Below are 12,759 nucleotides of genomic sequence, written 5' to 3' on the forward strand. Positions count from 1 at the left end.
TTCTTGCGCTGCGCTTAGCGCCGGCTTTGTACCTTTCCTTTGCCTTATAGTATATTGGCTCGTTTGTGTTGTTTGCGTCTGTTGTGACTGGTCATCATTGACAAAGGTTATTATTTTGAATTTGGTTGTAAGATAGTGGTTTAGTGGATAACTGCCTCTCTTCCCTTCACAGGAAGCAAAAGAAAAATTAGAGGAAGTAAACAAAGCGCGGAATGAATCAATGGATGCCCTTAAGAATCACCGAGAGGAATTTGCGCTGCTCAGAGGAAAAATCCGCGAAAGCATGACGAAAATGAAAGAATGCGAAGAGTTGAAACAACAAAAGGAGGTTGAATACGAAGAAATGCTTTCCTCGATGAATGACGAAAAAATTGAACTTGAGAATGAGTTGTCTCGATTGAAAAGGTGAGGATGTTTTTTTTAGCGCATTTAGGGATTGTTAAGCTGCCAAGGTTGTGCAAAGGAGATTATTTAATGAGTACAGGTAAATCATGAATGTTCAGAAATACTAGACTCTTCACTATTTTCGCCTGAGTTAGACAGTAAATGGATGTGGCTACCACAGTTCCCGGATGTGCGCACTTGCTCCTTTTTTCCCGCCATTGTCAGTGAACTTCAAACAAAGAATACACCTTATTCCAAAATGGCCGCCATCTTAGTATTCTTTTGTTTCCATGCAAATTGGCCCTTATGGCCTCGCTTTCAAACGTAAAATTCAAGAGAATATTTAACCTTGAACGAGGCCATAAGGGCCAATTTGGATGGAAACAAAAGAATACTAAAATGGCGGCCATTTTGGAATAAGGCGTATAACGGTTTCTCAACTTTTTGTCGAAATTTCAGTCCATCTTTAGATGTTTTTGATAATACAAAACGAAAAAACACATAGAAAACCAATTATGATTCGTGAATCACTGGGTTTTATAAGCAATATATCTCCAAAATGTGAATGGTATTTTCTCGTGTTTAAACACTCCAAGTTAAATTAACAAGTTTGTGACCACACTTAAGGTTAAAGAAAAAGAAAACAACAACCGAGCATTTTGAGATTCCCTGTGTGTGTTTATCGATCCGCAGTGAAACACAAAGTGCTGAGGACTCTCGTACCCAGATCATGGGCGAATTAACTAGAGTCGCGACTGAGCTGGAAACTGCTATGGACGAATTGCAGGGTTCAAAAACTACCAGAGACTCGGTTCTTGGGGAAATAAATGGTTTAGAAAAGGATTTGTCAGGTAAGGAACTTTATTTAAGTGGCTAGTCGTTCTTGAGCTGGAGCACTAATTGGGGACACCGCAAACTGAAATTAACGCAAATCCAGTCAAATCAAATGTTGGTTTTTGAAGAGAGAGTAAAACCGGAGTACCCGGAGAGAAACAATCGATCAACGATAACAGATCATACCGAGAGTATCCATATTTTTATCTCTTCTTTGCGAACCACAAATTGGTCGTTAAAAAGTGATTTGAAACCTTGAAACTCGAGTCAATCTAAAAGTAGCCGACAAGAAAGCTCTCGGGGATCGCGATTGATTACCAAGCGCCACATATCTCGAGCGAGCAAGCAATCACTAGCGAGTGGCGCGACTCCCAATACCAGCATTCTCCAAGATCGAGAGCTTGTTAGTTACAAGCTTTGGTAATTTTCTTGTGTCATTCAATAGACAAATTTCGATATATCAAAATTCAGTCCGAAACAAAAGGCATCATATCGAGGCTTTGGAGAATAAATATAAGGATTTGTATGAATTTATTCTCCAGAGCCTCGAGATGATACCTTTTGTTTACGACTGAATTTTAATATATCGAAAGTGGGCTATTTCGTCACTAACTAAAAACGTTGCATTAAAATTGAATTCTCTCGCAGACAAGAAAGAAGAACTGAACAGACTGAAGGTGGAAACTGAAAATGCTTCTAAAGAACTCGAAAGAGAAAAAGAGGTATGAAGAAGAAGAAGAAGGAAATTTTACTTGTACTCTATTCTTGCCTTAGTACTAACTACCATTGGTATTAACTGAGTAAATTAGAGTTCTTGCTGCCTGGAATAACCATAACAGTACACGAAATGAAATTAACGGCCGTCCGGTCGTCCCAGACGACCAGAAAGTTTACCGGGAGACTAGTTTTTAGTAAAACGAAGAGGTTGGTTGCCCAAAGAAAAAACAACGGACAACCCAGCCAAAAATAGAAGATGTATTACATAGTAGCACCCGACTCACTCGACGGTTTTGGTGCGAAGTTAACAATAATTGACTTGCCGCAGTTGAGCATTTTCCCGTGTTTTGAATACCTGTGGCTTTTGCAAAAAATTGTCAGATAGGAAAATTGACATGTAGTTGGCGAGGGAGATTTTGAAAATGCCAAAACGTAAACCCAGACTTCCACAAAAAAAAAAACACAGGCGCACACTTAGAACTTTGGGACACTCAAGCTCCCAACGCCATGCGATTGCATCTCAAAGCGGCGCGCATTTAATCGTAGGGGTTTCCCAAAGGCAATGAGCAACCAAGCATTTATCAGGGCAACCAAATTTACGAGTTTAGTTGCCCGGCTTTTGAAACAGGGACAACTTGGAAGTTTTTTTAATTGCGAGCACTGCATAAGGGCTAGCAGAGTCAGGCAGCCAGTATGTACAAGGAAGAAAAGCCTTTCGTTAATGTATGGCTAACTCAATCTTGGCTATTACGCACAGGGAAAGGGGTGATTGGTGAATTTGTCCAGCACTGAGAAAATACAAAACGGGGTGAACTCCAAGACAAAAGGAAGAGATTATCCAAGATTTGGATAACGTTCTAGGATGAGTGTTAGCCTTGTTACAGTCAAATGGGATCCGAAACTTTGACAGGAGATCCTTTTCTTGTCGTCATTGTTGTGTTTGTTTATTTAAGAGGTAACACAACACAGCAACCTGCGATGTGCATGCAGTTTGACATACATTGTGCCCTTGAGATGGGCACCCAGACTACGACATCGCCTCAGTCTTTGCAAATAGTGTAAAGATTCTTTGGTTGTTTTTTCTCAAACCATTGCTGCGCGTATCAATAATGCTATTCAATATTTTCTGGAAAGAAAATCACAGGAATCCAAGCAAGACACGATGAAATGATAGCAGAGATGAAAAAGGAAGACGACAAAGTGGAGAAATCTGATAAAGACAGTTTACCTCAGGAGTCTTCAACGCCAAGACAAAAAGCGAACGATGTTGGTAATGCGATTTACTTATTTCCCTTGGCAGTAATGGAATTGATAAACTTGTGGCCCTCAAATTAAACAAAATCAAACAACAAAACTAAGTGCAATTATTCATTGGAAACAGTCTCATGAAACAACCTACAATTTAAGATAATCTATTCAACAGGACATTAAACTAGAATTTCACTGAAGTGAAAAAGTAGGGAGAACAATAGTAAACTCAAGATCTTGCCAGCTAACAGGCCAGAAATTAGCTGAAATCGGCCGTCTTTCATGCCCCCTTGTACTATAAGGGATCAGCTGAAACAAACGAGGCGGAGGATAGGTTTTAATAAGCTGGTTCACTTCATCATTTAATTCAGTTTGTTGTTTACTATAATGACAATTTCTGTGTGAAAACACAACATCACCGTGAACATGAATTCAAAACAAACAACAACAACAAAAAATACTGTGAAAATCAAATAAAGTTACTAGGAAGAAAACTGTCATAAAGGCAAACGTGTATGGTTTCATGAAGCAGGTAAACGCCGTTGTCTTATACCCCACCCCTCTTTTGCCCTGTACTACTATTTTCTCTTTTGCTACCTGAACGAGGACAAGCGCTCATTCACGGCCTTTCCTTCCGAAGGTATTGTAGACAAGCTTCAGGAAACAGTCAAACATCTAATGGCGGACAACGAGGAAAAACAAAATGCCCTGATTGACGCAAGAGCCGAAGTAAAAGAACTAAAAGAGTTAATTGAATCTGTAAGTATCGCCAGAAGTTTGCTCTTTGTGAAGTGACCGAGTTACGATGTCCAGAAGATGTCATTAAGTGTTTTACAATCAACCTGTAAAGATACAAATAACGATGGCGAAAGGTACAATTGCTGGATGACAAACTAGAAAAGCTATTGAGAAATCTATTGTTTGAGTCGTCCAACATGACGACCATGACAACACTTGCGATTCACTCATCATCGACAATCTCTGGACGCAGAACAGTACTCTCACTGCGCAGTCGTCATGGGTTATCGCGCTTTTTATCTAAAGTGCGCATTACGCGGTTTATGTATTGTTTGAGTCGTCCAACATGACGACCATGACAACACTTGCGATTCACTCATCATCGACAATCTCTGGACGCAGAACAGTACTCTCACTGCGCAGTCGTCATGGGTTATCGCGCTTTTTATCTAAAGTGCGCATGTGCATAAAATCGCTTACCTATGTTATTACGTGTGGCTCATTTTAGTCTAAGATCATTTCTTCCTTTCAATCGTTCATTTTTTTTTAGGAAAGAAATAAAGCACATGACTACTTTTTGCAAATGGCGTCCGAAACAGAGGTTTTTAAAAAACACATTGAACGTCTCCGAAAGGTGAGCGTTAGGAATTTCTCGATAATAAACTACAATCGTGGGCAAGATTCGTGGGACTCATTTCCACTTGCGATTCTTGGGGCACAAGCGAAGCAAACAGTCGCGCGAGATAACTACAGGTGCCATGCCCTCCTCCCACCCCACCCACAATGTTGCCGAAACATGCATACGAAGTATTTTCAGACTATCAACATTGTATTGGGTGGAGGAAGGGGGAACTGCTACGGAGTTCTAAAATTTGGTGCCGCTTTAGGAAGTAATTCCGAAATCATCGATAGTTACGAATCGGTTTGCATGACTGTCCCAAAGAGTTTTGCCTCGATTGTAGAAGGTACATGTCGCCTGATCCTTTGTGCTGATGATCACTGAGTTCTAGCAAATTGTCATTGATCTCATTGATGTTGTGTTGTGGTTGTTTTTATAAGTTATTGATCTCTTTTAGTAACAGTTTCTTGTTTTTCTCGTTAGGAAAATTCCGCCGAAAGACAGAGATTTTCCATGGAAAAGGAATCGGTACTTCACAAAGTAGAAGAACATCGTTTAAAAGCAAGAAAACTGTCTGAAGAACTAAACACTTTAAAACGGAATCATTTGCTAACGAAACAACAGGTAACCAATCCATCAAAAAGAAAGGCCTGCAAAAATATGTCAGGAATATCCCGGGTGTTGCACTGAATTCTTTCCGGCTGTATCTTCAGATGAAAGTGTCTCAAGAAACGAAACTCTGCGATTATTTTGCATTTTTTCTCTTCCATGGAAACATGTTAATGGACGCACCTTTCAGAATAAGCAGCACTGCAGTAATGGTTAGGTATCCTCGTTTGTCTCACAACCTGATCACTTGTTTTGTACATGCATACTCCTGGTCTTAGTCAGGCGATGATGTCAGTGATTGGTTAAGGGTCAACTATAAAACAGGAATGGATGCTCCGGTGTTCAATGATTGGTTAGATTTCAGTGGTTGTACAATAGGCGATTTCTGAGTTCATGTCTGCCTCCTCTTCAAAGCGAGTCAAATTGCGAAGTTTTTCTTATGAAAATTAGTTTTCATTCATATGTAAAATAGAACTAATTACCATCACAGCACTTCGACTCGCTCTGAAGAGGAGGCGCACATGAACTCGGAAATGACCTATTAATAGCTCTAACCTTTTTACGGCCCTAAGCCGATTCCGGATAAGTTCACAGAAGTTTTAAACGCTGTTCAGCACGACATCCGAGAGAGTGAAATGTCTAATTATTGACTAATACGACAAACATGACGTCGCTTGAGATACACCTTTGTTGGAAGAGTTGCAAGGCAATTGAATGACGGTATTTTAGTTTGTTTTAATTTGTCGGACAAATTTCTCGGCTGTCACGATTTATCTTTTGTTTGTCGAACTAATTTCTTGGCTGTTAGTCCGTCAATCGTAAGGATTGCCATGGTGATGACGTACAGGCCTCTTTTGAGTTTCTCTTAATCACCGAGTTACAAATAACTGAAACAGGGTCCTTCCGGTGCTTCCTAAAAAAAAATTGTGCAATGGCTTCAAATCAAAACTGGTTGATGAAGATATTCAATGTTTATGATAAAGTGCATTGATTTGCTTTCCAGCTTGATCATATGAAGGACACTCTTGCAAAAGATGTCAAAGAACTCAAGGAACACATTGAGGGATTATCTTCTCAAATGAGAGTGGTCAGTTTTTTTTCGATGTGGTCTTCTTTCTCTGCTTTGTTTTTTGTGCTCTTGTGGTGGTAAGCATGCATTTCAGGCAAATTTGGCGCCGGACACACAACGTGTAGGTTTTAAGAGAAAATATATGATCATGAAGCGATATATAATTGTATTTGATCTGTTAAAAAAGCTCTTTTAAAGATGAGTGATCATAAACGTCACAAGAGGTACTTAAAGTTTAGAAATTGATGAACTTATTTGTGTTCGTCCCCCTGTCAATTTCCCGCTGTCTTTCCCTTAGCTTAGCCGCTTTGTTTTTTGGCGTGCAAATCTGAAGTACGCAGAAGGTTTGGAGAAAGCGAGCTGAGAACAACCGACTTGCCTTTTGTTAGTGTTCTTCAACTTCCCACATGCTTTATAGCTCTATATACGAAAAGTTAAAATCGGAAATTACCAAAGCATTTTCTGGGAAGGAAGAGTAAGGTTGAGTTTTTTTATAATGTCACTGCGTGGATACGTCATAAGCTGTGTGCTTTTTTCGTGAAATACTAAGAGCATTGGAGATCGTTTTTCTTGAAATGGTAACCACAAAATAATTGCGATTCGGATGGAAGGTCCTTGTTTGATGATTTTAGGAATTTGCCCGCAGTTTGAGACATGTCGTAAATTCCAAGGAACAGACGTCTGAAGAAATTGACCAGCTCCGTGAAAAAGAGGACGAGATAGAAATTCAGTTGATTGCAATACAACAATCCATTAGAGCAGTAAGTGTGGTTATGAAAGATGGATACGATCGTCCTTCCAGTGCAGCCGCATAATATGATTTTCGTTGTGTAGTCGTCACAAGGTGTCCCCCTCACGCAAACACCCACCAGCACCAAAACTCGAACAGCAATACGTGAAGTTCTTAGGCCAAGGGGAATCCATGTGTCGTCAAAGCAAGGTGGCGTTAATCACGCTATCATAGTGTGTGGGTTCCCAGCCAATCATATGTCCCCATTTTTACCAATGTTGGCAGCTGAGCGAATTCCCACGCAATTATTGGTTAAAATTGGGACATATGATTGGCTATGAGTTAACCGTCGTGGGAATACCGGATCTCGTAGGAGATCTAAAAATAACGTAAGAGGTATTACTATAGGAATAGGGCCAATATGAGGGATTACTTTTCTTACCTTCATAAACTCTTGGTTGTGATGTTAGGGAGACGTGATCCTCGCATTTAACTGTACATTTAAGAGCAATTTAGCTTTATCACTCTGCGACTATTTTGGAGTCCGTGGGGAATATAAAAGGCTTTGTCTTTGCATTGTCTTTGCCCGTCCAGCCTCACACTGAATGAGAGGTTCGACGGGCAAAATCTTTTGTTTGGACATTGAGTGATATGGGTCTATTTATCATATGCACATATCAAAGTTAAGCCCGAGGGAGGGGGGGGGGGGGTCAGGCATGGGGTAGGGATTTTGACATTTTCATTTAAAAATGAATTCCGATTTCCCACCCCTGGGACAAAATAATTGGGCAAAACCCGGACCCGATGGCAAGTGAAGGTGGTCAAATGTCCTTCGTACGATCAAAATCGCTGCCCTGGTTACATCACGTACGATCAAAATCGCTATCCTGGGGACAGACCTCAAGATCAAACTCCCGTCGTTAACCCGACCTTCCCTCCCTCGGGCTTAACATTGATAGGTGCATTAAGAATTTGTCTCTTATTGTAGACACCTGAAAAATTCAAGCGGCTTCAACGAGATTCGAGCCCATGACCTCTGCGATGCCGGTGCAATGCTCAACCAACTGAGATACGAAAGCCACTCAGTTGGGGGGCAGGTCAATTTGTTGGGCTCAGTCATGTGTTAATCCCGTTGGAGTCACCTGGATGTTTCATGTGTCTATAATCAGACACAATTTCTTAATTTGTTTCGCTAAGGGCGATTATCACTTCTCCCTTACGTCTGTAAACGGCACTTCAAATTCATACATTTATTCCATTCAGGTAAGTTGTGAGTTACTGAAATTTGCAATTACTGTTCACAAGACCTAATGGGCGACCAGGTACCAAACATATTACCCAAGTGAATGCATTGTCATCGGTGGCAGAAGGAAAAGCTTCCTGGTAACAACAAGAAGAGAGACGGATACTCTTTTCCAAATACGATCATTACTAAAGAAAAAGAGTCAACTTGCCATTCCACATTTCGTTGACATTATGCAGTTTTTTTTTTAAATACTCTTTCTTTTTAATTTAGTTCCCAGTTATTTGCACTGATGTGTTTTAGGAAAGCAGTTTATAAAGCAGTATTTTCTTCCAGAATATTGAACACTGCACATGAATCCGCAAGAGTTCTTTAATTTGTAAAACTAAGCCACTGATAGCCTACCCTGACTATCATTTTTCAAAAAAGGTTATGTATCATTATTTCTCTTTTAGGCCAAACAAATGGCAATAGTAGCAGCAAAAGAAAAGCTTGATGAATCAAAGCGAGAGGTAACGTATGGTAGCATCTTTTTTTTTTGATTAGGAATTGGCAAGAGTGGACATGTAGCGTGCGACCTTCGGGTTCAGTTCTTGAGAATTAAGTACCTCATGAAGGGAGAATAAAACTCACAGCAAAGATGACCCACATTTGAGGACTGTAGAATCTCTTGTTTGTCCCTCAAACAGGGGAGCGTATATTTAAAAAACACCGCGGCAATAGCCTTTTGTTTGGATTTCACTTCAGTCCTCTTTTGGAGAGTTCCCAAAAGCGAAATCTTTCCGAAAGCCAAAATTTTCCTTCCTTGTGAAAAAAAAAACAAACTTATTTTCATAAGAATACTCTGCACTTGAAGAGGCAAAAGTAAACAAAGAAATGGGAAATGTTTATCTTTTATACGTGACGTTGTGGCTCCGATAGACTGACCCAAAGATAATATAGCTAGATTGTTTGATTTTTTTGTACGTTCCCTTTCATCAGAAAGAAGAAACTCTGTTGAAAGAACAAGGAGTTAAACTGGTGCAACAACAGACACTACTCAGGGTAAGTTGACAAAAGGCAATAGTCAATTTAAGATGTGAGGAATTGAATTTCTTTATTTCTGCTAACTTGGACTCCGAATGGAGAATTTACCCCAGTCCAGTCCTTACTTTTGAGTGTAGCCGTCGCCCAATCACAAAAGCTCTAGCAGTTGGGTAGACTTTAAAATCCAATCAAATCACGTTAATCAAATCTAAACTTGGTTTTCGTTGAGGACGGTGCCTACTATTGTTATTGCGCATACGTTCTACGCATCTCGAGATGCTCGGGTTTCCTATGGGTGGTGCTTACTAATACAGGGATATCTTTGCGCGGCTTAAAACTACGCGGATAAAGCAAAACATAGCAAATGCTCTTTGTAACCATGCATTTTTCAGAGATAATTAAGCTACAATTTGGAAAAGAACGTTATACATAGCCTTTTATTTTAAAGCTTTTTACATACATTGTTGATTAATTATCTTTGAAAAAAACGTGGTTACCCCCAGTTTTCTTTTTGGATTTCAATAACACTTGCTAAGATCTGCTTTTCCCGCATATTCATAAACGGGGCAAAAATACCTTTAAATTGGTAGGCTCCGTCCTAGAACCTAGAAGATGGAAGTATTGTTTCCAGCGTCAGCCTTGCGTCCGTGCGGAAGGTTAACGCTCGAAGCAACATGCAGCCATAAATCTTTTGACGCTGGTAATTCGACCCTTACTAACACGTTTGACGAAACTAAATTTTCGTATTTTACTCTCCCACCAAAGTAACCCCTTAGTTTCTTTAGAAAGTGACCCCACCAAAATAGACGCCAATTAAGTCCATAAATCGAACCCTGGACGCATTGGCGGAAGCGATTGCGAAGAAGTGAATGGTTGGAAATGGAGATTATTCATAGGGTACGTGTAAACACAGGCATTTTGAACCTCCAACGACATCCAGAAGTGTGTGCAACCGGTCGAAGCACTTCCTTGGAGCAAGGTCCAGTTCCGGTAACAGTCTCCGATCCCTTTAAGCGGCTATTTGAACGCCTAAAGCTCTCGACTACGGACGTTTTTGGTTAAGTTGTCTATCGTCCATATACAAGACGAGGAGAGTGAAATTATTTGATTATTTTATTTTGTAATTTGCAGCAAATCGCAGTGAAATCGTCTTGGACCTACCAGTGTATGTTGGTCAGTTTTCTAAAGACTGATCATGAGAGATTTTTTTCGTTGTAGGATCAAATTAGACAGCAAATGTCAAGCCGCGCGGAGTCTTTGGATGAAGAAAGAAAAAAAGCTGAGGTGTCCCTGGAAGGTCTGAAGAAAAAACTTAAAAGCCTTGAGGAGGTAATAAAGAGTTACAATAATTTTGGGAAGCTAATAATAAGGGAACGTTATGTCTGATCCCAATTCAAATTGAAAACGAGGGCTCCTTTTGAAACTGAATGAGTTTGCCTAGAATTTTCTTTATGTGACTGGATTGCTTCGATTCACCCCTCTCAGTCAATCATCCGTCTTATTTTTCGCATGAACTCGCAACTCATTCTGGGAACCACAAACAGGCTGCAACGCTGACAGCGTATTACTGGTAACAACCTTAATGTTAGTTTTTTTGCTTGTCTTACCAGGTTATTACGCGAAAAGACTCAAGCGTGGAAGACTTCCGTTTGAAGGTACGAATATGCCACAATTTGACATTTCACTGACTTCATGATTTCATCACATCATTCATTCATTCATTCATTCATTCATGTGAAGCTTTTGCAGAGCAAGGTAACGGCTGAGAAGGAAGCCGACTCCAGCAAACAAATAGAGGAATTGAAAAGGCGTTTGCGGGAAATGGAAGAAGAAAAGGAATTGATTCAATGTCAAAGGAATCACTTAGCCGAATTGAAAGACGCTGTCAGCGTGGACGGCATAGGATCTGACTACTGCAATCTAAGTAAAACAAATGGCGACAAACTGAAAGAAACGCATTCTACACAAATGTGTCGATCCCTTGACTCGCAAATGGATAATTCTTTCCACACAAGGCTTGTAAAATGTGACTTTGAACTGCCTTGCCGAGATCGTGAAGAAATGTTAAATACAAGTGTACCGTGGTCCATTAGAGGAGCAGATGTTTCTCTTCACACTGAAAATAAAACAGAACCGGCTGAGGTGCCTAGGCCACCATCAAGTGATAGAAGCAGTGTTAAGTGGAATCCCACAGGACAGGTATCCTTCGAGATGACTGCGGCCAACAATTCTGGCAAGAAACGAAGTTTCGATACATTCGATGGCAAGGAGAATTGGACAGCACATAGTTTTCCCGGGAAGTTAATTTCCCGCGGATAAAACTGTCAAGTGATACCTGGGATAACATTGTTGTCTCCGAGTCAACGAATGCAGAGGAGATCCAAGAAGATAAAACCTTGACCGTCAACGATCTTATGTCTAACACAAATGAGCAATCACGAGAGGAAAATAAAGAACATTGGCAGGTTGAAAAAGGCCATGCTCAGGGGGCTTTCGGTGAGTCTAAACAGTAAGTGTTCAGATTGAACAACTGATTGATGAAATCAGTTTACTGTGTCTGTAGAAGAGGCATTTTGGTGCCAGTTGAATAGAAAAACCTTAAATAACAATGACCACAACCAGGTTTTCTGAGCCCGCGAGATTAAGCACCCCCAGCAAACTATTGTTTTAACGAAAACCGCTGATCAGCAACCTGGTTCTGGTCATTGCTGTCTAAGGTCTTCCAGTTGAATATGCCTACAAATGCACGCAATTCTTAGTTTTCACATGACGTCTCGACCGCCATGTTGGATTCCCGATCCAATCCTCCGGGAATTGAACTTTATTGTTATGCCAACTTTTTCTTTTGTTTTCGTTGAAAAACGTTCACATGACGTCACCACCGCCATGTTGGTGCCCCTAAACAAAGAAAAGGCGGCCATGTTGGTGCCCCGACCAAATCCTCCGGGAATTTAAATCTATTATTATGCAAACGCTTCCTTTTGTTTTCGTTGAAAAACATGGCTGTTGATCCTGTGAGTGAAAACCAGCAATATGTTGATCACGTGAGTGAAACCCAAGAATTGGATGCACGCAGATTTCAATAAGCATCACGAAGTGTCCACTTGCTCCTCTCCCCAACTTCAACAGCGTTCGCGTCTGGGAATACAATTAATAATATAACATCACAAATTGTCCCCAAGACTCCAGTGCTGAAGTAAGGATAAATTGCTGCATTAACCCTGGCCTAAGAATAACGCTAATCTTTATCCTAACTTTATTGTTAGAAATAGGTAGCAAATGCTTAGACCTAAAAGGGACACATCGTGTTGGATGTCAAAATTGGGCGTGCATCTAAAAACGAGCATTTCTGGGCATAAGTGTTCCCCCTACCCCGGATATGAAGTGATAGATAACCAACAAGGCGCGCAGCCAGTAAGCCCGAGTAGAATAATTGTTTTATTAAAAAGTCCAGTATCAACAACTCTTCCATGTTGATTGACCGGTCAATTTCCGGTCCAACATGGCTTTTGTCGGCCATTTTTTCTCAGACCTGCAAAAAT

The 12,759-nt window shown here is 40.5% G+C and overlaps 1 protein-coding gene across 3 annotated transcripts in view; it reads left to right on the plus strand.

Annotated features, from left to right (window-relative positions):
- LOC138024568 (centriolin-like) overlaps nt 1-11,665 on the plus strand; it is a 60,149-nt gene extending 48,484 nt beyond the window's left edge. For 2 of the 3 annotated variants that reach the window (XM_068871797.1, XM_068871813.1), the window contains 14 exons: nt 173-405; nt 1,078-1,235; nt 1,867-1,940; nt 3,070-3,205; nt 3,824-3,942; nt 4,472-4,555; nt 5,024-5,164; nt 6,153-6,236; nt 6,851-6,979; nt 8,647-8,703; nt 9,173-9,235; nt 10,436-10,546; nt 10,828-10,872; nt 10,958-11,665. In XM_068871797.1, coding sequence (XP_068727898.1) covers nt 173-405; nt 1,078-1,235; nt 1,867-1,940; nt 3,070-3,205; nt 3,824-3,942; nt 4,472-4,555; nt 5,024-5,164; nt 6,153-6,236; nt 6,851-6,979; nt 8,647-8,703; nt 9,173-9,235; nt 10,436-10,546; nt 10,828-10,872; nt 10,958-11,536 — 2,013 coding nt within the window. In that variant the 3' untranslated portion in view covers nt 11,537-11,665. The remainder of the gene's footprint in view (nt 1-172; nt 406-1,077; nt 1,236-1,866; nt 1,941-3,069; nt 3,206-3,823; nt 3,943-4,471; nt 4,556-5,023; nt 5,165-6,152; nt 6,237-6,850; nt 6,980-8,646; nt 8,704-9,172; nt 9,236-10,435; nt 10,547-10,827; nt 10,873-10,957) is intronic. The other variant, XM_068871804.1, reaches the window with a different exon arrangement.
- The last annotated feature ends 1,094 nt before the right edge of the window (nt 11,666-12,759 follow it).

The sequence above is a fragment of the Montipora capricornis genome, chromosome 2, assembly GCF_036669925.1.
Source record: "Montipora capricornis isolate CH-2021 chromosome 2, ASM3666992v2, whole genome shotgun sequence".
In the NCBI taxonomy this organism is placed as follows: domain Eukaryota; kingdom Metazoa; phylum Cnidaria; class Anthozoa; order Scleractinia; family Acroporidae; genus Montipora; species Montipora capricornis.